General features: G+C 46.1%; 1 protein-coding gene across 1 annotated transcript in view; it reads left to right on the forward strand.

The window, feature by feature from the left end:
• The window catches only part of USH2A (usherin), an 824,795-nt gene that overhangs the window by 660,526 nt on the left and 137,424 nt on the right, over window positions 1–26,845 (forward strand). Inside the window, exons 61-64 of the mRNA XM_069726496.1 lie at window positions 7,326–7,542; window positions 8,442–8,639; window positions 14,232–14,383; window positions 24,239–24,437. Coding sequence (XP_069582597.1) covers window positions 7,326–7,542; window positions 8,442–8,639; window positions 14,232–14,383; window positions 24,239–24,437 — 766 coding nt within the window. The remainder of the gene's footprint in view (window positions 1–7,325; window positions 7,543–8,441; window positions 8,640–14,231; window positions 14,384–24,238; window positions 24,438–26,845) is intronic.

The raw sequence follows: 26,845 nt of genomic DNA on the forward strand, positions 1-26,845 counted from the left end.
ATTGATAATAGATATATAGACAATAGAATAATAGATAGTAGATAAATAGATAATAGATGATAGAAAGATATTAGATCGATAGATATTTGAATATCTATGAATATATCTATCATATCTATCATTTATATATCATTTATATCCATTCTCCCTATATATATATATATATATATATATGTATATATATATATATATGATGCAAATGTGAACATGGCCTTATATAAAGATGGGGGCTGGAACAAAGCGCAGCTGGGAGGAGGCCCCCCATGACTGCTTTGAGCCGGCGGTCTTTTTGAATAATGCTCCGGCTGGGGATAGGAGAATGGAAAGGGGGGAGGGGTTTAGAAGGGGGAGGTAGTAGGGAAAGTGCGGGAAAACCGCCATTCCCTACCTTAATCCAGGAGAAGGAAGAAGTGCAGGATGGCGTCAGCGGAGTCCATGCTGGCCCAGCTCCAAGAGATGGCCAGATCCAGAAGAGGGGGCTGGCTTGAGGCACAGCTGGCCTCCATCATTGGTGCCGCAGGAGGATCCGGGCAGAGCTCACGGGGCAGGAGGACCAGGCCCCCGGAGAGACTATCTCCGGATCTCCCGGCGCGTGGCAGGCGCAGGCTCCGGAGCCCCTCCAGGGACCCTGCGGGCGGTGAGTCCAGCGGCGCTTCCCCCCCTGGTCGCTCCCGCTCCGGCAGGAATCCATGCACCCGGCCTGCGCGCGCCGGGCGGCAGACCCAGGACACCGCCGCTGCCGCCGGGAGCGTCGGACCGGAAGTGCGGCCTGCGCGATCCAGGCAGAGCGCGGCCGCAGCTTCCTCCGCTCCTGGCAGGTCCACAGCTAGCGGCGGGCATGCGGCCGCCGCTACACCGGCTCCATCAGCTGTCCCAGCATCCAGGAGCAGAGCGGCCGTCGCTTCCCCTGTCCCCGCTTCTCCTGCCACCACCAGATCCACAGCCCCCAGGGGGCGCGCGGCGGCAGGACGAGGGAGAACAGCGCCACCAGGAAGACCAGCCCAGCCAGGCAGGGGGACACAGCCAGGAGGAGCAGCAAGAGGAGCAGCAAGTCCAGGAAGAGCAGCACGGCCAGGACAAGCAGCGGCAGCAACACCCAGGAATCCGGCCCCTTTGCCTGCGGCAGGCACCCACAGCCCATCGCCTCCCAGGGTGCCTGCTGGGATGTCCACGAGGAGTACACAGGCGGCGGACGGTCAGCGGTCAGGAGATCTGCTACGTCCTGCCTACACGGAACGGCGCAGCGGAGGGAGAGATGCAGGCAGCAGTGTCGAGCTGCCTGCTAGGGAGCGAAGATCGTTACACGACCGGGCGGGCTCGCCCGAGTTGGAACGCGGGGATCGGTCGCGGTCGCCCAGGAGATCTCCGGAACATAGAGCAGCGTTTACCCGTTGCCCATCGGACGGTGAGGTGGCGGGGAATACTGACGGCGGACGGAGGAGTGGATCGGTACAGCAGCTACAGCACGCTCGGGTCCCCCCTGGTGACGAGGAGGCCAGGGGCGCGGGCCTGGGGCAGAGAGGGCTAGCAGCGCAGCAGTTCCAGCACGCTCGGGTCCCCCCTGGTGACGAGGAGGCCAGGGGCGCGGGCCCAGGGCATCGACGCGGTGAGGAGGTGTCGGAGTCCAGAGGTGATCGACAAGGGAGATCGGAGCGACAGGGATCCGGAGGTCCGGCTGGCGGGGACACAGCACCCGCGCAGCGTTGTGAGTATGATTCTACGTCTGGTTTGTCGCCCGCAGGGGCCGGGTTGCAGGAAGCTAGGGGAAGTCGGGTGGCGGTGTGTGAGGAGCGGCAGAGGAGTGGGCCGATTGTGGCAGAGGTGCCAGGCATGCAGGACTTATTGCAGGGTATGTCGCAAATTTTGCGTAGATTGGAAGGGGGGTCGGCAAATGGGGTTGCTGCATCGCCGGTGGAGGCGTGGCTGGCTGGGCGAGGGGTGGCACCCCCGTCGGGAAGTGGGTTGGTAAGCCCTAGTCGAGTATTGGAGGAAGCATCGGCAGGAGTATCAGTTTCGGTTCAGACAGAGAAGGAAAAAGGCGATTCGGTAAAATTAGATGACAGAGCAAAAGGGGAAGTTTATGTGTGCTTTGAAGGGCCGTTGGGAGCGCATTTAAAAAAGGAGGTGAAGGAGAAGATTTGGAGAGACGAGTATGTGGAAATTTTTTCCTTGCTCCCGTTGGAGAAGTTTAATTTGGATAAAGGGAAAAAAGACGATAGCAAAAAGGAGGAGGAGGAAAAGCGGAGGTGGCGTTTAATTCCGCAGACATTTGTGAATTGGTTACAGGCATTCGCAATATTGGCGAGCGTAGTGGGGGAGAAGGCGCCCGAGAATTGCTCGGGTTTGTTTTGCTATCTAGACTCAATTGGGGAGGCGCATCGTACATACGGCGGTCAAACGTGGCTGCGGTACGATGAACAGTTTAGACAGAGAAAGGCGGTTAGGCCAGAAATTAGGTGGGACCAGAAGGATATAGGCCTTTGGCTGAAGGTTATGGCCCCAGCCAGACATGGGCAGTCCTTTCATGGGTCCGGGGGTGGTGGCAGCCAGCAGGCGGGACACGGAAGCAGTAGTCAGGGTGCACAGGGAGCAAAGGAGAAATCTGGAACCTGCTGGCAGTTTAATGACGGGCAGTGTAAATACGGTAGCACCTGTAAATTTAAACATGTGTGTTCCCACTGTAACGGAAGTTCACACGGGGCTTCAAAGTGTTTCAGGAAGGGAAAAGGAAAGCCAGTTGTGGGTGCCGGTCAAGGGGGAGAGCCCGGTGAGGCTTCACGAGATGGCCCCCTTTCTAAATAGGTACCCTGATCAGGTGAAGGCAGGTATTATTTTTAATGGCTTTGCGGATGGTTTTAGGATTCCTCCTCCGAGTCATGAGGTTCCTTTTTCAATTAAGAATTTGCGGTCGGCAATGTTGCATGCCGAGGTGGTTGATGTTAAAATTAGGAAAGAAGTAGAGTTGGGAAGGATGTCGGGGCCGTTTGCGAACCCGCCGACGGAGGGTATGGTGGTTTCCCCTTTGGGGGTGGTGCCTAAGAAAGAGCCGAATAAGTTTCGGCTGATTCAACATTTGTCGTATCCAAAGGGTCGGTCGGTAAATGATGGCATCGCCCAAGAGCTGTGCTCTGTGGAGTATACATCATTCGATGCAGCGGTGCAGTGGGTGAGAAGGCATGGCCCGGGGGCGCTGTTGGCAAAGACGGATATTGAATCGGCCTTCCGTTTGCTTCCGGTGCATCCGGACAGTGTTCTGTTATTAGGTTGTTTTTGGAATGGTGGTTACTATCTGGACAGATGTTTGCCAATGGGCTGCGCCATTTCTTGTTCGTTGTTTGAGACATTTAGTACGTTTCTGGAGTGGGTGGTTAGGGACGTGGCGGGAGTTCAGTCGGTTATCCATTATTTGGATGATTTTTGTTTATTGGGCCGCCTGATTCCGCAGTGTGTCGTAATACGCTAACGGCTATGTTTTGGGTCGCAGAGCTTTTTGGAGTTCCATTAGCGGCAGATAAAACAGAAGGTCCCAGCACGGCGTTGAGTTTTTTAGGAATTTTAATTGACTCCGAAAAAATGGAGTGTCGGTTGCCGGAGGATAAGTTGGCCATTCTGCAGCAGGAGGTTGAAAGGGCTAGAAGAAAGCGGAAGTTGACTTTGAAAGAGCTGCAGTCTCTTTTGGGTAGATTGAATTTTGCATGTCGGATCATGCCCATGGGCAGGATATTTTGTCGCAGGTTGTCGGTGGCGACGGCAGGCGTGAAGGAGCCGCACCATTTTATTCGCCTGAACAAAGAGCACAAAGATGACTTGCTAGTGTGGCAACGTTTCCTGGGCAATTACAATGGGCGGTCATTGATTCAGCAGGAGGTCTTGACAAACTTTGATTGCGAGATATTCACGGATGCAGCCGGTTCGGCTGGTTACGGGGCCTATTGTGGTGGTCGTTGGTGTGCCGGACGGTGGCCAAGCCAGTGGAGAGACTTGGGCCTTACAAAAAACCTGGTCCTGTTGGAATTGTTTCCTATTGTGGTAGCGGTTTTCATTTGGGGGGAAATGTTTGCTAACAGAAGGATTCGTTTTCATTGCGATAACATGGGCGTTGTGTCGGTGATTAACAGCTTGTCGGCCTCATCTCCCCCGGTGATTAAGTTGGTGAGGGAGTTGGTTTTTCAGTGCTTGGAGCTGAACGCTTGTATTTCGGCGGTGCATGTGCCGGGTGTGCAAAACTCAATAGCGGATGCATTGTCTCGTTTCCAGTGGGACCGTTTTCGGGACTTAGCGCCGGACGCGGAGATCTCGGGAGAGGAATGCCCTTTGCATCTCTGGAGCGTGATTATGGACGAGCGGGCCGGTTGATTCAGGAGTCTGTGACGAGCCAAACATGGGCATCATATGAAGCATCTTGGCGGGTATGGCAAAGTTGGGTGTCGGTGTGGGGCCAGTTGGTGTCTGAAGAAGACAGGATGTTGGCAGTATTATTCTTGATCGGGAAGGCGGCCGAAGAAGGTTGGTCAGTTTCGAAGGTTAATAAATTTGTTGCTGGATTGGCGTTTGCTTTTAAGTTGCAGGGGTTGGTGGACGTGACAAAACAATTTTTGGTCAGACAGGCACTTAGGGGTTTTAGGAGAGGTAATCACACTATTGATCGTCGCCGCCCCATTTCGTTTAGCCTTTTAGAACGGTTGGGTGGAGTCTTGGAGATTATTTGTGGTTCGGGTTTCGAATTGGCGTTGTTCCGCCTTGCCTTTTCATTAGCATTTTTTGGGGCCATGCGCGTTGGGGAACTGGTGTCTGCGTCCAAAGTTAGAGCCGGGGGTTTATTGGCGGAGGATGTGGAAGTTTGGACGGGGGGTGTTGTTTTTTGGATTCGGCGTTCAAAGACTGACCAAATTGGGAGAGGGAGACGTGTCGTGCTGGGGAGGGTTAACGGGTCTCTGATGTGTCCTAGAGGTTGTCTGGAAGCATACTGGCAGTTATGGTCAGGCAGATCTGGCCCTTTGTTATGTCACGCAGAGGGGTCATTTTTGTCAAGCTTTCAGTTCATTGCAGTGTTAAGAAGGGGCTTGCAGGAGTTGGGTCTTTCTCCGGATATGTTTGGGTCGCATTCATTTCGTATCGGGGCGGCATCAGAAGCTGATAGTTTGGGTTTGGGCGCGGAAGACGTTCGTAGAATTGGCAGGTGGACTTCCAATCGTTACTTAAGTTACGTCCGTCATTAATTTAATGGTGCGATTATGATTTTGTATTTGACCCCAGTGTTTTTTCTTCATGCATCTTGTTGCAGGTATGTCCCCTTACTTAGCCTGGATCTTCGGACATTCGTTCGTTCATTGGGGGGTGCTGCGGGCCGAGGTCAGGCCGGACGGTAGGCAACTGGGCTTTAGTAGGCGTCAAGTTGTCATTCGGTGGTTGGGATATAGGGGGATGGTGTGGGGCAGGGCCCTTCCTGAATTTTCTAAGGCGGTTCGGTTAGATAGACAACCTGACATTTTAATCGTGCATTTGGGGGGGAATGACTTGGGTGTGCGGCCTGTCAGGGAATTGATTAGGGACATACGGTTCGATTTGTTGAGGTTGCAGGTATCATTTCCTGGGGTGTTGATAGTGTGGTCAGATATTGTGCCCAGAAAACGGTGGAGGGGGGCTAGATCGTTGAAGGGTATTAATAGGGCTAGGGTCAAGTTGAATAGGGCAATAGCGGGTTTTGTTTCCAGGAATGGGGGGATTAGTGTTAGACATTTTGAATTGGAGGCAGGGACTGGTAACTACTGGTTGGAAGACGGAGTTCACTTGAACGCGATTGGGATTGATTTGTGGACTTTAGCATTGCAAGAAGGAGTTGAGCGGGCGTTGGTGGCATTGGGGCACTCACGAGCCTGAGGTGGTCAGGGCTGTTCGTGTGTGGTGGGGGGGTGGGGGTTCTTGGAGTTGACGCTGATTGGTTGGGGGAAGGAATTGGAGCATAATTACAGTTAATTTAAAATTTGTTGGGGTTGGATCTGGCATTTTGGTATGGGCTCTGGATGGGGTTTTTACCCTGGGAGCTGTTGGTGGTTTTTTCTCTTCCCGGAACGGGATGTACGGTGCCCTCGAGCTGGTTTTCACGGCTGAGGGTAATATGGTGGTCGAGCTTATCTTGTGGGGTTTTTGCCAGATCTTTTTAGCTCCAAGAACCCTCCCCTCGAATTTATACTGTTGTATTTATGTTATGTTATTTTGTTAATAAAGTTGGCCGCTGTGGCCAAAATATCCAAAAAGAATAAGTGGTTATGTTTTATTTAAGGAAAGGTGGGTCGGTGGGCAGTAGTTTGGTGGTTAGGCTACATACGTAAGAAAGACCGTACTCGGCATACGCGGTCAAGATGGGGGCTGGAACAAAGCGCAGCTGGGAGGAGGCCCCCCATGACTGCTTTGAGCCGGCGGTCTTTTTGAATAATGCTCCGGCTGGGGATAGGAGAATGGAAAGGGGGGAGGGGTTTAGAAGGGGGAGGTAGTAGGGAAAGTGCGGGAAAACCGCCATTCCCTACCTTAATCCAGGAGAAGGAAGACCCACCCACCCTCCCTTGTTGTTGTGTGCTTGGGGGTTTTTGTTATTGAGGGGGGGAATTGCGGGGCAGAGTTTATATGTGGATATGGCGAGGGAAGTTATTTATATATATATATAAAAAAAAAAAAAAAAAAAAAAAAAAAAGGAGGACATTTGTGGGTTTACACTTTGTATGCGGGTGTTTGGTCATTATTTGCATTTTATTCATGTATTGTCACAGTGGCAGTGGGGGGGTGGGGGTTCTTGGAGTTGACGCTGATTGGTTGGGGGAAGGAATTGGAGCATAATTACAGTTAATTTAAAATTTGTTGGGGTTGGATCTGGCATTTTGGTATGGGCTCTGGACGGGGTTTTTACCCTGGGAGCTGTTGGTGGTTTTTTCTCTTCCCGGAACGGGATGTACGGTGCCCTCGAGCTGGTTTTCACGGCTGAGGGTAATATGGTGGTCGAGCTTATCTTGTGGGGTTTTTGCCAGATCTTTTTAGCTCCAAGAACCCTCCCCTCGAATTTATACTGTTGTATTTATGTTATGTTATTTTGTTAATAAAGTTGGCCGCTGTGGCCAAAATATCCAAAAAGAATAAGTGGTTATGTTTTATTTAAGGAAAGGTGGGTCGGTGGGCAGTAGTTTGGTGGTTAGGCTACATACGTAAGAAAGACCGTACTCGGCATACGCGGTCATGTCTAACATTTGATTTTGCTGGCTACTTATTTGCACATTTTACCTATTTACTGTAAAGTTGACTTTTTTTATGTTTATATTTGTTTTTCCCTGCAGGGAGGCGGCTGCAGATTCGGTGTGGTGTGCCCACTCTCACGGTCGCACGCGGCATACTGTGGGCAGTGTCATTTTAACGCCAGCGCTGATTCTTGTTTCTCAGTAAGAGGCATAATAAGTGATAAAAGCCGCGCGGTGGAGGAGGAGGAGGCGGAGAACTGCTGGACAGATGAGGAAGTTGTTTACGCTGGAAGATCAGACCGATATTATTTTACTGGTAAATATATATTAATTAAAAAAAATTTACTTTTACTTTTTCTATTCCAAATCTTTGGACAACAACCCTCATTAACTGCTCCTGGAAAAAAAAAGCCAATGAAAAGCCTTCTATAAACCAGAGTCTAGAAGAGAACGGCCCTTTACTGAGAGGGGTTTACTATAGGGTGATTTTTTGTTGTTGTTTCCAGTCCTTCCATTCACACTTTTGCAGCGAGACCCCCAAGTTTATAGCCACATGTCTAATTAAAGGCCCCCCCATTGATCATACAGGAAGTAAAAAAAATGCTCCATTTGTATGTTAGCTACAATAAGTAGTCAAGACATTTCTTACATTTAACTATTTTTTTTAGATACCAGCATTCACCATTAAATACTAATATATTTTGTATTTCTTTTATTTCTTTTGCTTACTTATATTTTTTTTTTAGAATTTATTAGTATTTTTTTTTTGTTGCTCCCATGTTACTCCTCCTCCGCCTGTTTGTCACTTGCCTAATTAATAGTAAATGTGAGCAGCACTTTCGTTTTTCTGGCAGACACCAGCAGTGGAAGCAGTTTATAACATATTTATATACAGTAATATATGTCATTTTTATATGAGCACAGTATTTAATATTATACGTTAAGGAGTTGGGTTCTGAGTTGTTAGATCAGCGTCAGGTGGCAGAGATAAAGCCACCATAGATCCTGGTTAAATGTGACAATATAAAATGAAGTCTTCTCTGTGTCGGGGAACTTTCCGCTCTCCATGTTTGATATTATAAAGGTCCCTAGATTCCCAAGAGTAGCAAAACATCCCCAATTATTAGTACTGGTGGGTATTATGACCTACTGACTTAAAAAATAAATAAATCAATAATTTTTACATAGTAGTATAAATATTGTTGTGCCTTTCAGACACTGGTCTGGACCCTTTCACAACCTATGAATATCGAATATCAACCTGGAATAGTTTTGGCTACAGTTTCAGTAATGTGAGTAGAGTCACTACTAATCAGGATATACCTCAAGGACTGAGTCCTCCAAGATGGACTGTATCGGAAAATCGGGAAGGTATCATCTCGCTGAACTGGCAGGAACCTAGGAAGCTGAATGGTATGTTTAATGCTTCAATGTTATAATTCCCAAAGTTCTTCGATTTGACTTCATAGGATCTTAAGTCATGTGACTAGGCTCGTCAAAGGGTCGACATTGACTGTTAGGATTGCTATTTCCAATAGGTGGCACTAGAGTTCTAGTTCTCTTCCTCTCTAAAGAGACAATTTGCATATTTCCCAGAGGAGCATTGCGGCTTTAAGTCTCCTCACCTCAACAAGGAGAAACAATACTTCTTGGATCCCGTTCAGACGCCTCTCACTCAGCCAAACCAGATCTCCACATTGCACTGATGAGGGGCAGTACCCCGAAACACAGTGTCTGCAAATTGAGATTCTGGTTTGGCTTTTATCCTAAGTCATGTGACAAGGCTCAGTAAAGGGTCAACATTGACTGTTAGGATTGCTACTTCCAATAGGTGGCACTAGAGTTCTAGTCCTCTTCCTCCCTGAAGAGACAATTTGCATAGGATAGAAGAGAGAAGGCTGAGATTAAAGATATGTAGTTTTCTATTATTTTACTCTGTATGTTTCAAATAAAGACTCATTTAACTGATGTAGTAGTAAAAGCCTGTGAGTCCTGCTTACCCCTCCCACTGTGTAAAGACATACTGATAGGGATTCTAGATTGTGAGCCCCATCGGGGACAGTGATGATAATGTGTGCAAAACTGTAAAGCGCTGCGGAATATGTTAGCGCTATATAAAAATAAAGATTATTATTATTATTATTATTATTATTATTAAGGCCTGTGACTTCTGTTTGCCCCACCCACTGTTAAACAAAGCCTGATTCCTGCTTGCCCCTCACACTTTTACACAAAGCTTGAGAGTCATGCTAGCCCCTCACACTGTTACACAAAGCCTGAGAGTCCTGCTTCCTCTCATACTGTTAGACAAAGCCTGAGAGTCCTGCTTCCTCTCATACTGTTACACAAAGCCTGAGAGTCCTGCTTCCTCTCATAATGTTGTACAAAGTCTCTGAGCCCTGCTTTCCCCTCACACATTTATTCAAAGACTGTGAGTCCTTCTAGCTCCACCTACTATTACACAAAGCCTGTGACTTCTGTTTGCCCTATCCACTGTTACACAATGCCTAAGTCATGCTTGCCCCTCACACTCTTACACAAAGCATGGCATGTGAGTCCTGCTTGCCCCTTGCACTGTAACACAAAGCCTGTGAGTCCTGCTTGCTCCACCTACTATTAAACAAAACTTATGTGGCCTGCTTTCTGCACCCACTTTTTCTTAAAGCTTGGGCATCCTGCTTGCCATACCTACTGTTACACAAAGTATGTGAGTCTTCTTACCCAATCAATGTTACTCAAAGTCTGTAAGTCCTGCTTTCTCCATACACTGTTACTAGAAGCCTGTGAGTCTTTCTTGCCCCATCCACAGTTACACAAAGCCTCTGCCTGCTTGGCCCTCGCAATGTTACTCAAAGCCTGTCAGTCTTGCTTGTCCCTGCCACTAACCACTATTTAACAGGTTTCCTTGTATGAGTGTGAAAACTGAAGAGCTTACAATCGGGAGTGTGTGAATTCGGAAACCGGGACTCACAGGTGATTACTAGTGAAAGGGCAAAGCAAGAGTCACAAGCTTTGTGGAGCAGTGGGTGGAGCAAGTAGGACTCACAGGCTTTTAGTAACAGTATGTGGGGTAAACAGGACTTCCATGCTTTGTGTGACAATAGGTGGGGCAAGCAGGATGCACAGGCTTTGTGTAACAGTGTGTGGGGTAAACAGGACTTACATGCTTTGTGTAACAGTATGTGGGGCAAGCAGGATGCACAGGCTTTGTGTGACAGTAGGTGGGGCAAGCAGGATGCACAGGCTTTGTGTGACAGTAGGTGGGACAAGCAGGATGCACAGGCTTTGTGTAACAGTGTGTGGGGTAAACAGGACTTACATGCTTTGTGTAACAGTATGTGGGGCAAGCAGGATGCACAGGCTTTGTGTGACAGTAGGTGGGGCAAGCAGGATGCACAGGCTTTGTGTGACAGTAGGTGGGACAAGCAGGATGCACAGGCTTTGTGTAACAGTGTGAGGGGCAATCAAGATTTAGACTTTATGTAACAGTGGGTGGTGCAATCAGAAGTCATAGGCTTTGTGTAACAGTGTGAGTGGCAAGCAAGATTCACAGATGTCTACAATTGGGCAAGGAATGCAGGTCTCATAGCCGTCTCTATCAGTGGGTGTCACAAGCAGGACTTACATGCTTTTTCATCGGCACAAGTTTTTTACCTAAAGATACTGCATTTAGATACCAACATGCCTATTGAAGGCCCCTATGGCTGCATCTTGGTACATCTGTGAAGTGAACGCCATGGGAAATCATGATTTTTCCTGTATACCGCAATACTGTGGCATTTCAGTATATATAGTATAAGCAATTAAATCATCACAGATTCAAGTGCCCTAAGTAAACCAAAAAAAACTGATGTAAAATCTTAAAAACTTATTTTTTTTTTAAATATAAAGAAATAAAAATATAAAAAATTCAAATCCACCCTCCTATTCCACCATTACAAATAAAGGGAAAAAAATGTGAAAAATAAACATGCTTGGTATCTGCGCATCCGTAAAAGTCCAGTCTATCAAAATATGAAAGTAGTTAATTAACTTGTATGGTAAACACCGTAAAAAAAAACCCATAAGTTATTTTTTTTTTGTCACTTCACCTCCTTAAAAAATGCAATACAAATAGTCAAAACATCATATGTACCCCAAAATGAATTAAAGGGACACTGTCACCTGAATTTGGAGGGAACAATCTTCAGCCATAGGGGCGGGGTTTTGGGGTTTTTGATTCACCCTTTCCTTACCCCCTGGCTGCATGCTGGCTGCAATATTGGATTGAAGTTCATTCTCTGTCCTCCATAGTACATGCCTGCGCTGTGCAAGATTGCTTTGTGCAGGCATCTACTACGGAGGACAGAGAATGAACTTCAATCCAATATTGCAGCCAGCATGCAGCCAGCGGGTAAGGAAAGGGTGAATCAAAAACCCCCAAACCCCGCCTCCATGGCTAAAGATTGTTCCCTCCAAATTCAGGTGACAGTGTCCCTTTAAATAAAAATGTCAGCTCAATACAAAAACAAAGTTTCACACAGCTACTTCAACAGTACAATAAAAATGTTATGGGTCCTTTTGTCTTGGCAAATGGTGATACACAACAAACAAAAAAGTTGTGGGGAAAAAAGCTAAAAGTGCAAACATGAAAAAATATCTATTCATTTAAGGGTTAAAGTTAACCTTTAAAATGTTGTGCTTTTATTTTAACAAAGAAGCTATTTTGGGGGAGGACCATATTATGATTTTCAAATTGTTCACACTGCTGTTTGGAGCGCCATAAGTATTCTTAAAAAATAATGATAAGCAAATCTTTTAACATTCGAATTTGCCAGCTTCACTGAAAATTTCCCAGCATATTAGATTCACGGCAAATCAAAAGTATTCCAAAGTGCCCCACAAAGTCATGTGCAATGCTCTGAGGTCTCCTAGGACTGTATCCAACCCCTTTTTAAGCTCTGTAATGCAAACACAGCCTTAGTAATATAATGGTAACAGCAATATATCTGGCTAGGGGAAAACAAATTGTAACTGGTGTTAATCAACAAAAACTCCTCACACACTAATCTTCTTTTCTGTTGTGCCGTCACACACTGTTTGTACAGTTTTTTCAGTTTTTATGGTTTTCTCTCGCTATCTCTATATCTTTGGATTTAATCAATTTGCTCATGTTTAGGCTGATTTTACATGTCCCGTGTTTTTTGTGGCCCGTTATTGTGGACCTTTTTTTGTGGGCCGTATCGCCGCAATTTTCATGGTCTGCCGCAATAACGGACTGCAAAAAACTTGCGGATCGCTGTTTTTCAGGTTTCCAATACTATTGAAATATTATTGGGGGAAAAAAACGGCGTTCCGCAAAGCTGGAAGTCATGGTACACTGCAAAAACAAACTTCCTTGAAAATCAATGGGGCCGTGTTCATAAGCTGTGAAAAATATCGAGCAAGCTCGATCTTTTTTCACAGCCGTAAATACGGCCCTCACGGCCGTACGGCGCACCTTGAAATTATTATGGCCTGTTTTTTTCGGCCCCATAGAAATCTATTGGGGCCGCAAAAACGGGCTGCAAAAACAGCAAGTGTAAAAGCATTCCTAGTAACCAAAATGGAACACTTATTTACCCCATTTTGCCATCAATGGGCTCTACTTGGCCCCTTTGCATCTATCGTTCATCAGATCTAGCATAGCATGGGTCCTTCCAGCCCGTGGCTTTGCTTGAGGCTCATGGGCCCCATTACAAAATCTCCAACTCTTCCCCAAGCTATCAACTATCTTTAACAGAATTAGTGTTCTCTTATCGGACAAAGGAGCCTTATGGACCCCCTTTCTTGTCCACAGTCCAGGTACGACTTCAACCCCAGTACTCACAATAGTTACACCCCATCATAGAGCCTAAGATATCACCGGGCTGTGCTGATGAGGTGCACAAACACATGTACAACTTGTAACCAGGACTGAGATATAAGGAAAAGGAGAAATATCGTATGCACTACCCGTCCTGGAGCCTAAGTAGGGTCCCACACCATGTATATAGAAGAAAATAAACTTAGGCACTCAACTTATGCAGCGTTTGTTTGTGATTTAATGTAGTCATCAAATTATTTGATAATTTGATGACTACATTAAATCACAAACAAACCCTGCATAAGTTGAGTGCCTAAGTTTATTTTCTTCTGAGATATAAGGAAGACATATATGATACGTTTGTCAGAGTCAATGCCTACTTGGCGATCTTCTGATATGTTTGTAAAGGTCACAACCAAATGGGGAGAACTGGAAGAACTGGTTGTCCAGTGGGTTCCATAAAGCCTATACTTTGTGCCCAGCTGTCCAGCCGACAAGCCACAGGCTAATTGGAGCTCCTTGCCTCCTGATAGTCCTCTCTTTATGTAAATCTGCCATAATTGCTTGGTAGTCACTAGTTTGGCAATGGCCAACCCAAGAAGAAGAAGTGGCCAGTCATCCATGTGGTTCTCCATTGACATCAGTAGGAATTATTGACTCCCTGTTGACATAAGTTGATCATGTTTCTAATTTGGGGCTGCAATAGGTGGTCAGCTGAGATCTGGAAGTAGAATTGAAGTAGAAGCTCCAGCAAATTTTTTTGCCCAGGGTTCTCCACCAACTTAAAAGGAAGTTGATTTTTTTTTTAAGTCTCAGAATGGTTAAAAAAAGTAAATAAGCGATGGATGCCTTCCCTGACCCCAACATCAAAAGTGCTGATGCTTACCCAGTCCCATTTCGACACACAGGAATCAGTAAAAATGCAATGTGGCCGAGCCACCTCTACCACCAATCATTGACTGAACTGGCTTTTCCAATATATTAAGATGGAAAGATGAGGCTATTATTTATTGTTTTAAAGAGTATGAGCCATTTGAAAAAAATATTGTTATTCAATGAGCAACCCCTTTAACCTGGCCCTGCATGCAAACAAGTGTAACTTATAGATAAATCGTCATTTGTTCTACATCTTCTGTAATACATGATTATGGCTAATAATCCTAATATTGCTGTTACTACAGGTATCATTTATTATGTGATCGTACGTGATGGAGTGCAGCGGTTTATAGGGACTGAGAAACATTATGAAGATCAAGGAGGGATCCAACCGTATAAAGAATATACGTACCATCTGAAGGCTTGTACGGAAGTGGGCTGCTTACACAGCGCTAAGGTGGGCTCGCATTGAAATTACATAGACGGATGAATGGATGGATGGATGAATAGATAGATAGTCATGGCTGAAAGTGTTGGCATCCTTGAAATTGTTCCAGAAAATGTAGTATTTCTTCCAGAAAATTATTGCAATTACACATGTTTTGATATTCACATCAATGGGAGAATGGATGGAGGCATGTACCGTAAAATCCTGAGTGACAACCTCCTTCCCTCCGCCCGGACATTAAAAATGGGTCGTGGCTTTGTCTTCCAGCAAGGCAATGACCCAAAACATACAGCCAAGGCAACAAAGGAGTGGCTCAAAAAGAAGCACATTAAGGCCATGGAGTGGCCTAGCCAGTCTCCAGACCTTAATCCCATAGAAAACTTATGGAGGGAGTTGAAGCTCCGAGTTGCCAAGCGACAGCCTCAAAATCTTAATGATTTAGAGATGATCTGCAAAGAGCAGTGGACCAAAATTCCTCCTGACATGTGCGCAAACCTCATCATCAGCTACAAAAATGTCTGACTGTTGTGCATGCCAACAAGGGTTTTGCCACCAAGTATTAAGTCTGGTTTGCCAGAGGAATCAAATACATACTTTTCACTGCAAAATGCAGTACGGCAGTATATAGTAAGAAAACGAGCTGATTCAAAAGTTTGGGCACCCTTTGAGATTTTTATGCTCACATTACTGTGTCCAAGGTTTCCGACCTTAATTAGTGAACAAGCCATAACCGTAACAGGCTATCATTGTTAGGAAAGGCCAGGTGATGTAAATTTCCCAGATTTATAAAACCCAGCCTCTTCTAACCCTGTGCCAAAAAACAACAGCCATACCTTATTCTAAGCAACTGTCTAGAACTCTGAAAATGAAAATGGTGGAGATCCATAAAGCAGGAGAAGGTTATAAGAAGATAGCACAGCATTTTCAAGTTACCCTTTCCTCAATATGAAATATAATTAAGAAATGGCAGTCAACCGGAACAGTGAAGGTCAAGATAATGTCTGGAAGACCAAGCAAAATTTCTGTCATGGTCAGCTGCAGCCGCAGATGCGGCCCAGCCCATAGACGCCCCCAAGCTGACCCATCTCAGAAGGCGTGGAGCACGTGTCCCCTGGGGACACAATATGGACCCTTTATACCGCAGAAGGGGACCCGGCCTACCCGAACTAGGGGAGGGCAGCAATCGGGGATCTGTGGACAAGGAAAGAGACACGTAGGACTATATTACACCGCACAACTTCAGGTATAGAGAAGGTAAAATTTACTAAAGTAAAGTCACACAGTACATAAACAAAACATGACGATGTCAGGCTCCCGATTCCACACCTCAGAAGGGTACCACCCAGTGGACCCAAAGGCATCAACGGATCACCGAGGCACACATAGGCGGGACATCAGGACACAGGCAGGACATCAGGGTACACGAGTACTGGACAGGCTTCCGGGATACTGGCGTGGCAGCCCAGGTCATCAGCTGGGACACTGGCATGGCAGCCCAGGTAATCAGGTTAAACCAGGACATCAGGGATACCGGATAGACATCTGGGACACTGACATGGCAGACAGGTCGTCGGCTGGGACAATGGCGTGGCAGCCCAGGGCATCAGTTTCTTCAGGATATCAGACACAGGGAGGACATCAGGACATCAGGGAACAGACAGGATATCAGGACATCAGGGTCCATGAGGTCATCAAGACACAGGCAGGACATCAGGGTACAGAGAGGACATCAGGACATCTGGACCCAGGGTCACCGGCAGACATTAGACAGGAGTCATTTGGTTCCGGACATCCGACACGACCTACAGGCACCACCAGAGACATCAGGCTCCAAGCTCCAGACAGCGGTCATCATGTTCCAGACTGCGGTCATCAGGCTCCGGGCATAGGACCTAGGAAGGAACTCAAGCGTGATGGTGCAAACACCGCCGTACTGGACATGAGCCAGACGGGGTTAACACCGCATGGTTGTCAGAGCACAGAGTACTAGATGCTCAGTAGAAACACCGGTTTCAAGAGAATCAAAGTCACTGGGAGTGAGGCTACAGATGCAGAGGGATTCCAGGAACATAATCACAGCAGACACAGTTCAGACAGGTTCAGGTACAGGACAGGTACAGGATCAAGGGTTCGGGCCTGGATATACCGTCTCCAGGACAGACGCAAGAACAGGACAAAACAGGAATCAAGGCAAGGACTTTGGTACCAAAACATAGACAGGAGAGGTGCAGGAACACAAACACACATAGCAAAGTTCAGGAGCTTTGTGAGTAGCTCAGGCCCCGCCCATAGGGCAGGGGAACTTTATATAGGAGCTGCCCCTCAGCAATTGGCTGGGGACAGCATTTCAAGTACACACCCTAACCCTGATAAAAGCAGGGGAGGTGTGGCCGCGCACGCCCTAAGCACAAACAGAAACCATTACAGCACCAAGTTCAGGATCTGAGGCTCAGAGCACCTGACTGAAACTGCATGCACTGACCCATGTGGAAAGTCATGCACCAGCTGCAAATGACCTCACAACTCGTGGACAGCTTCACAGCAGCAACCAGGGACCGCACATTAGGAAGGTATGCAGCAGGGCAAATACCTAAACACCCATGTACGACTGCACAGCAGAGCAGGGAACTGAAAACGCTCCATCCAAGTAACAGCCAACAGTATCCCAGTATCAAACATATGCATTGTCATGCCGAAAACCAGAAACAGACAGAACGGCATGACAATTTCAGAGACAGCTTCTCATAGAAGATTTGCTAGAGAGGCAAATCAGAACTGTTTGACTGCAAACAACCTTCAGAAAGATTTATCAGACTCTGGAGTTGTGGCTCTACAAAGACATCATCATAAATATGGCCTTCATGTAAGAGTCATCAGAAGAAAAACACTTCTGTATCCTCACCATAAAATTCAGCATCAGAAGTATGCAAAAATGCAAAAGAATATCTAGAGTAGCCTGATGTATTTTGGAAACAAGTTCTGTGTACTGATAAGGTTAAAATAGAACTCTTTGGCCACAATGATGAAAGGCATGTATGGAGAAAAAAGGGCACAGAATATCAGGAAAAGAGCATCTTGCCAACCATTAAGCATGGGGGGGTGTTATGGACCTGGTGGTTAAGAGCACCCGGAACGACCTGATGGTAAAACTCACACAGGACAAGCTCTGGGAAGTGGGAACTCTGCTGACCGCAACCCCTAATCCTATCACACAACTAGAAATAGCCGTGGAGCGTACCTAACACGACCTAGACGCCTCTTCACAGCCTAAGAGCTAACTAGCCCTAAAGATAGAAAATAAAGCCTACCTTGCCTCAGAGAAATTCCCCAAAGGAAAAGGCAGCCCTCCACATATATTGACTGTGAGTTAAGATGAAAGTCACAAACACAGAGATGATACAGGTTTCAGCAAAGGGAGGCCAGACTTACTAAACAGACTGAGGATAGAAAAGGTATCTTTGCGGTCAGCACAAAAAACTACAAAAAACCACGCAGAGTGTGCAAAAAGACCTCCGCACCGACTCACGGTGCGGAGGTGCCACTCTGCATCCCAGAGCTTCCAGCTAGCAAGACAAAATCATGATAGCCAACTGGACAAGGAAACAATGAACAAATTATTAGCTAGCAGGGACTTAGCTTCTGCTGGAGTAGACAGGTCACCAGAAAGATCCAAGAGCGAACTGAACCAGTACAAGAACATTGACAGCTGGCATGGAGTAATGATCTGAGTGGAGTTAAATAGAACAGCCAGCCAAAGAATAAACTATGTCACCTGTGGAATGAACCTCAGAAGCAGCAGCTCCACTCACAGCCACCAGAGGGAGTCCATGGACAGAACTCGCCGAAGTACCATTCATGACCACAGGAGGGAGTTCGAAAACAGAATTCACAACAGTACCCCCCCCCCCTTGAGGAGGGGTCACCGAACCCTCACCAGAGCCCCCAGGCCGATCAGGACGAGCCAAATGAAAGGCACGAACTAGATCGGCAGCATGAACATCAGAGGCAAAAACCCAGGAATTATCTTCCTGACCATAACCCTTCCACTTGACCAGGTACTGGAGTTTTCGTCTCGAAATACGAGAATCCAAAATCTTCTCCACCACATACTCCAACTCCCCCTCGACCAACACCGGGGCAGGAGGATCAACAGAGGGAACCATAGGCGCCATGTATCTCCGCAATAACGACCTATGGAACACATTATGGATGGCAAAAGAAGCTGGAAGGTCCAAACGAAATGACACAGGATTAAGAACTTCAGAAATCTTATATGGCCCAATGAAATGAGGCTTAAACTTAGGAGAGGAAACCTTCATAGGAACATGATGAGATGACAACCAAACCAAATCCCCAAAACGAAGTCGGGGACCAACACAGAGCTGGCGGTTAGCGAAACGTTGAGCCTTCTCCTGGGACAATGTCAAATTGTCCACCACATGAGTCCAAATCTGCTGCAACCTGTCCACCACCGTATCCACACCAGGACAGTCCGAAGGCTCAACCTTCCCTGAAGAGAAACGAGGATGGAAACCAGAATTACAGAAAAAAGACGAAACCAAAGTAGCCGAGCTGGCCCGATTATTAAGGGCGAACTCAGCCAAAGGCAAGAAGGACACCCAATCATCCTGATCAGCAGAAACAAAGCATCTCAGATATGTCTCCAAAGTCTGATTAGTTCGTTCGGTTTGGCCATTTGTCTGAGGATGGAAAGCCGAAGAAAACGACAAATCAATGCCCATCTTAGCACAAAAGGACCGCCAAAACCTCGAAACAAACTGAGAACCTCTGTCCGAGACGATGTTCTCCGGAATGCCATGCAAACGAACCACATGCTGCTTGACAGGGCATCAGCCTTCACATTCTTAGAGCCCGGAAGGTACGAAACCACAAAATCAAAACGGGAGAAAAACAGTGACCATCGAGCCTGTCTGGGATTCAACCGTTTGGCAGACTCGAGATAAGTCAAATTCTTGTGATCCGTCAAGACCACCACGCGATGCTTGGCTCCTTCAAGCCAATGTCGCCACTCCTCGAATGCCCACTTCATGGCCAACAACTCTCTATTGCCAACATCATAATTGCGCTCAGAAGGCGAGAATTTTCTAGAAAAGAAGGCACATGGTTTCATCACCGAGCCATCAGAACTTCTTTGCGACAAAACAGCCCCTGCTCCAATCTCAGAAGCATCAACCTCGACCTGAAACTGGAGCGAAACATCTGGCTGGCACAACACAGGGGCAGAAGAAAAACGATGCTTCAACTCCTGAAAAGCCTCTACAGCCGCCGAGGACCAATTGACCACATCAGCACCTTTCTTGCTCAAATCAGTCAATGGTTTAACAACACTAGAAAAATTAGCGATGAAGCGACGGTAAAAATTAGCAAAGCCCAGGAACTTCTGCAGGCTCTTCACAGATGTCGGCTGAGTCCAATCATAAATGGCCTGAACTTTAACAGGGTCCATCTCGATAGTAGAAGGGGAAAAAATGAAACCCAAAAATGAAACCTTCTGAACCCCAAAGAGACATTTCGACCCTTTTACAAACAAGGAATTCGCACGAAGGACCTGGAACACCATTCTGACCTGCTTCACATGAGACTCCCAATCATCCGAAAAGACCAAAATATCATCCAAATATACAATCATGAATCTATCCAGGTACTCTCAGAAGATGTCATGCATAAAGGACTGAAACACAGATGGAGCATTAGAAAGCCCGAATGGCATAACCAGGTACTCAAAATGGCCCTCGGGCGTATTAAATGCTGTTTTCCATTCATCGCCCTGTTTAATTCGCACAAGATTATACGCCCTCTCGAAGATCTATCTTGGTGAACCAACTAGCCCCCTTAATCCGAGCAAACAAATCAGACAGCAGCGGCAAAGGGTACTGAAAATTGACTGTGATTTTATTAAGAAGGCGGTAATCAATACAAGGTCTCAAAGAGCCATCCTTCTTGGCCACAAAAAAGAACTCTGCTCCCAACGGTGATGACGACGGGCGAATATGACCTTTCTCCAAGGATTCCTTTATATAACTCCGCATAGCAGCGTGCTCTGGCACAGATAAATTAAACAGTCGGCCCTTAGGAAACTTACTACCAGGAATCAAATTAATAGCACAATCGCAATCCCTATGAGGAGGTAAGACACCGGATTTGGGCTCTTCAAATACATCCCGGTAATCTGACAAAAACTCAGGGACTTCAAAAGGAGTGGAAGGCGAAATTGACAGCAATGGAACATCACCATGTACCCCCTGACAACCCCAGCCGGACACAGACATAGATTTCCAATCCAATACTGGATTATGGACCTGTAGCCATGGCAACCCCAAAACGACCACATCATGCAGATTATGCAACACCAAAAAGCGAATATCCTCCTGATGTGCAGGAGCCATGCACATGGTCAATTGAGTCCAGTATTGAGGCTTATTCTTGGCCAAAGGCGTAGCATCAATTCCTCTCAATGGAATAGGATACTGCAAGGGCTCCAAGAAAAAACCACAGCGCCTGGCAAACTCCAAGTCCATCAAATTCAGGGCAGCGCCTGAATCCACAAATGCCATAACAGAATAGGACGACAGAGAGCAAATCAGAGTAACGGACAAAATAAATTTAGACTGTACCGTACCAATGGTGGCAGACCTAGCGAACCGCTTAGTGCGCTAAGGACAATCGGAGATAGCATGAGTGGAATCACCACAGTAAAAACACAGCCCATTCCGACGTCTGTGTTCTTGCCGTTCCGCTCTAGTCAAAGTCCTATCACATTGCATAGGCTCAGGCCTATGCTCAGAGAATACCGCCAAATGGTGCACAGCTTTGCGCTCACGCAAGCGCCGATCGATCTGAATGGCCAAGGACATAGACTCATTCAGACCAGCAGGTGTGGGAAATCCCACCATGACATCCTTAAGGGCTTCAGAAAGACCCTTTCTGAAAATTGCCGCCAGGGCACACTCATTCCACTGAGTAAGCACAGACCACTTTCTAAACTTCTGACAGTACACCTCCGCTTCATCCTGACCCTGACACAAAGCCAGCAAGATTTTCTCTACCTGATCCACTGAATTTGGTTCATCATAAAGCAATCCAAGCGCCAGAAAAAAACGCATTAACATCACGCAATGCAGGATCTCCTGGCGCAAGGGAAAATGCCCAGTCTTGAGGGTCACCACGCAACAAAGAAATAATGATTTTTACTTGTTGAACGGGGTCACCAGAGGAGTGGGGTTTCAAAGCTAGAATCAGTTTACAATTATTTTTGAAATTCAGGAATGTAGATCTATCCCCAGAAAACAAATCAGGAATTGGAATTCTAGGCTCTAACATCGGATTCTGAACCACAAAATCTTGAATGTTTTGAACCCTTGCCGTGAGATTATCCACACAAGAGGACAGACCCTGAATGTCCATATCTACACCTGTGTTCTGAACCACCCAGAGGTTAAGGGGAAAAGAAAGACAAAAAACACTGCAGAGAAAAAAAAATGGTCTCAGAACTTCTCTTACCCCTCTATTGAGATGCATTAATACTTTGGGCCAGCTGTACTGTTATGGACCTGGTGGTTAAGAGCACCCGGAACGACCTGATGGTAAAACTCACACAGGACAAGCTCTGGGAAGTGGGAACTCTGCTGACCGCAACCCCTAATCCTATCACACAACTAGAAATAGCCGTGGAGCGTACCTAACACGACCTAGATGCCTCTTCACAGCCTAAGAGCTAACTAGCCCTAAAGATAGAAAATAAAGCCTACCTTGCCTCAGAGAAATTCCCCAAAGGAAAAGGCAGCCCCCCACATATATTGACTGTGAGTTAAGATGAAAGTCACAAACACAGAGATGAAACAGGTTTCAGCAAAGGGAGGCCAGACTTACTAAACAGACTGAGGATAGAAAAGGTATCTTTGCAGTCAGCACAAAAAACTACAAAAAACCACGCAGAGTGTGCAAAAAGACCTCCGCACCGACTCACGGTGCGGAGGTGCCACTCTACATCCCAGAGCTTCCAGCTAGCAAGACAAAATCATGATAGCCAACTGGACAAGGAAACAATGAACAAATAATTGGCTAGCAGGGACTTAGCTTCTGCTGGAGTAGACAGGTCACCAGAAAGATCCAAGAGCGAACTGAACCAGTACAAGAACATTGACAGCTGGCATGGAGTAATGATCTGAGTGGAGTTAAATAGAACAGCCAGCCAAAGAATAAACTACGTCACCTGTGGAAGGAACCTCAGAAGCAGCAGCTCCACTCACAGCCACCAGAGGGAGTCCATGGACAGAACTCGCCAAAGTACCATTCATGACCACAGGAGGGAGTTCGAAAACAGAATTCACAACAGGGGTGGATCAATCATGCATTGGGGTTGTGTTGCAGTTAATGGCATGAGGAACATTTAGTGGGTAGAGTGAAGAATGGATTCAATGGAATTTCAACAAATTCTTGATGCAAACATAATGTGTCTGAGAGAGGCAGTTGTGGGCAAGCTGCTGATTCTACACGCTTCCTACAGGAAAACACTGTCACAGTCCCAGTGTGCTGCAGTGTGGGGTGTGTATCACATTTACTTGTGGCCCATAGGCCTCCACTGACTCAAGGCTTTCATCTTCCTAAACATTCGCAGCAGACAATTCAGGGGACACTAAATTCGTTAAAACAGTCAAACTTTTACTTGGCACTTTACGGTCATTACAAAGAAGCATGTAGGATAGGGCCCGACGGGTTACAGACTATCCATAAATATCGGACACAATGTTAGCCCTAATTCTTGGTAAGGGTAGAGCATTCCTCTTGCTAACTCCTCTAGCACTAGAAATTCTTCTCCACCACAAGCAGTGTACCCATATTCCATTACCTCCCGCCACTGAGAGATTGAGTCCATCTTTCCCTGCAGCTCCGCAGGCTTATTGCGCCCAAAGGCCCCAACATCCATTTTGAGGTTCCAAGACCAACAGACAGATTCGCATGGAAGGGTTCTATGGTAATCCACTTCCCCGAGTAACAAGCTCACATTGTCCCAGCAGCCTACCACCTATGACCACTGCTATCCTTTCACCATATGTTCCTTAACTGAACTTGACACTTCCTGAACTTGGCGCTAATTCTCAGTCCCCCCTTCCCAATCTCGGACGACTGTTACACTTTACTTTCAGATAACATACATTACTATAAAATGCATTTAACCACTTGGGGTGTCAGACAGTAGAACATCGTCTCCACCAGCCCTACACAAACATAACATCATCTGTAAAAAATCTGAAGCTGAAAACAGGATGGCTTCTACAAATGGATAATGATCCTAAACACACATCAAAATTCATAATAGACAACCTCAAAAGGCACAACTAAAGGTTTGTCAGTGGCCCTCACAGTCCCCTGATTTAAACATCATTGAAAATCTGTGGCAAGACCTCAAAATATCAGTGCATGCAAGACAACGCAGGAATCTCACAGAACTGGAAGAATTTTCCAAGGAAGAATGGATGAAAATCCCTCCAACAAGAATTGAAAGACTCGTGGCTGTCTACAAGAAGCATTTAGAAGCTGTGATACTTTAAAAAGGGGGTTCTACTAGGTACTAACCATGCAGGGTGCTCAAACTTTTGCTTAGGCTTTTTTTTCCTCTTTTTATACTTTTTAAAATATAAAAGATGAAAAAATAAATAAACAAATATACACACAAAGGAAATTTGACATTTTTAACTTTTGGCCTTTTAGAGATCATTTCACCTTCAACTTGCTTAACCGTTCACATAACAGTAATTTGGCCAGATGTGCCCAAAGTTTTGCTTGCGACTGTAGATACATAGATTAATAGTTAAATTAACCTACATTTTATGTTTTTCTAAGGTGACTGCAGCCATTAAACAAGGAGTCCCAGAGAACATCTCTCCACCCATTATTCTCACAGTGAACTCTTCGGCTTTACTTCTTAGCTGGACAACTCCCAACAAGCCAAATGGTGAAATAAGAGAATATCGGGTTCACCAGGTCGGTAAAGGAATTATCTATGTGAGCAGCACAGGAAATAAGCAATATACCGTGTCGGGTACGTACAAGAACGCAACAACCTTGGTTGTTTGCCATTATTGTTCTCAATGTAACAAGTGATAAGAGGTTTTTCCAAGTAAGACTTCAGAATGGAGCAGATCACGTTCCTGTGCATCTTTATTTGTACAGATCAATCTGAATTGATTTGATAGTGGCTGTTTTCACCTATTTCTGAAATCACGCCATCGCATCAAAGTGTACCTGTTGTTTCAGGTGACTTTTCAGGATAAGCATGTTATGTTTGTACATGAGGAATAAAACTATTTCTCGCCATCATAAAATTATTATTTTACATTTTTTCACCAGTTTTCCCTATTATAGTCTCTGTCCCTAATTTTCCATTGTTGCTGAGTTGGTGTCAGGAGACCAGCTGCTATGATGTTTCCTCTAGGGAATGAGGGATCGCTGCTGTTTTTTCTTTGTAACACGCAGTCAGAACTAGTAGCATGGAATACATTATACAGTGGTATTGAGCAGTGTAACTGTGAATCCAGCTTTCAGGTAAAATGAAATATTTTGAAAAAGTTGCAGCAGTATCAGTCTGTTTTGCCTACTCTCAAACTCTGCTGAATCCACCTCTCTCTTCTTCCCCATCCCATACCCATATTGTGTAATAGGCTTTGCACTCTGACATTTCATAGAGTTTGCAGTTTTTCTTGCTTTGACCAGATTACAATGCAGGATTAAGGAGAAAAACAGATTTTACTTAACATGTTCACATACCCTTATATTTCCTACTTAAAGGGAGTGTTCTATCAAAGTTAATGATGAGCGAATATACTCGTTTCTCGGGTTTTCCCGAGCACACTCGGGTTGTCTCCGAGTATTTATGACTAATCGGAGATTTAGTTTTCCTTGCCCCAGCTGGATGATTTACAGCTGCTAGCCAGCCAGAGTACATGTGGGGGTTGCCTGGTTGCTAGGGAATCCCCACATGTAATCAAGCTGTTCAGTAGCCGCAAATCATCCAGCTGAGGCAAGGAAAACGGAATCTCCGAGCAGTCACAAATACTTGGAGACCACCCGAGCGTGCTAGGGAAAACCCGAGCAACGAGTACACTCGCTCATCACTAATCAAAGTCAAAACAAAAAATACATATAATAATATAGATTAAAAAAACTCGTTAAAGAAGATCTGACATGAGATTTTACAATATCAGATTTCACAATACATACATATTACACTCATCTTTCTGTAAAAACTCGTGTCAGAATGGCTATATAATCTATTTTGAAAGTTTAATTTCAGTCTCTGCTCAACTGAAACAGAGCCTCAGTGTCCCTCCTCCCTGCTACTAAATCTCCAACCACCTAGCCTGATTGACAGCTCCTCAGTATTCCTCCTCCCTGCTACTAAATCTCCACCCACCTAGCCTGATTGACAGCTCCTCAGTGCCCCTCCTCCCTGCTACTAAATCTCCAACCACCTAGCCTGATTGACAGCTCCTCAGAATTCCTCCTCCCTGCTACTAAATCTCCACCCACCTAGCCTGATTGACAGCTCCTCAGTGTCCCTCCTCCCTGCTACTAAATCTCCACCCACCTAGCCTGATTGACAGCTCCTCAGTGTCCCTCCTCCCTGCTACTAAATCTCCACCCACCTAGCCTGATTGACAGCTCCTCAGTGTCCCTCCTCCCTGCTACTAAATCTCCACCCACCTAGCCTGATTGACAGCTCCGCAGTGTTCCTCTTCGGTGCTGCTACTGAATTTTAACCCCAACAGTCCTGATTTATAGCTCCTGTGTCCCTTCTTCCTGCTGTTTCTGAATCTCCTCCATCCTAGAATGACTAACAGCTCTTCATTTTCCCTCCTTTCTGTTGCTGAACTACTATTTTCCTAGACCGACATATTCTCAATGTCCCTCCACCCTGTTGCTGCTTTTATATCTCCACCTTCCTAGACTAATTGACAGCGTCTTATTGCCCATCCTCTCTGCAGCTGAATCTCCACCTACCTATCCTGATTGACAGCTCTACAGTGTCCCTCCTCCCTGCTGCTGAATCTCTAACCACCTATCTAGACTGATAGCTCCTCAGTGTCCCTCTTTCCTGCTGCTGAATTTTCACCCAAATATTCAGACTGACAGCTCATCGGTTTCCCTCCTCCCTGCCCCTGGAGAATCTCCACCTGCCTATCCTGATTGACATCTCCTCAGTGTTCCTCCTCCCTGCGAAGCTCTCACACTGCTCAGTACAAGCTGCAGTTGTCAGTCAGGCTTTAGTGACGGAATACACCTTGACTTATGAACTCTCTTACTATTTAGCCTGGCTCATAGAATACTTATTTTGAGATCAGAATTGTATAGCCATTCTGAGATGGATTTTCACAGTAAGTAATGTCTGCGCTTGTATTGTGAAATCAATAAGACATAAGCAAATATTTATATTTATATATATTAGAATAA

This window comes from Ranitomeya imitator, chromosome 5, assembly GCF_032444005.1.
Source record: "Ranitomeya imitator isolate aRanImi1 chromosome 5, aRanImi1.pri, whole genome shotgun sequence".
NCBI lineage: Eukaryota > Metazoa > Chordata > Amphibia > Anura > Dendrobatidae > Ranitomeya > Ranitomeya imitator.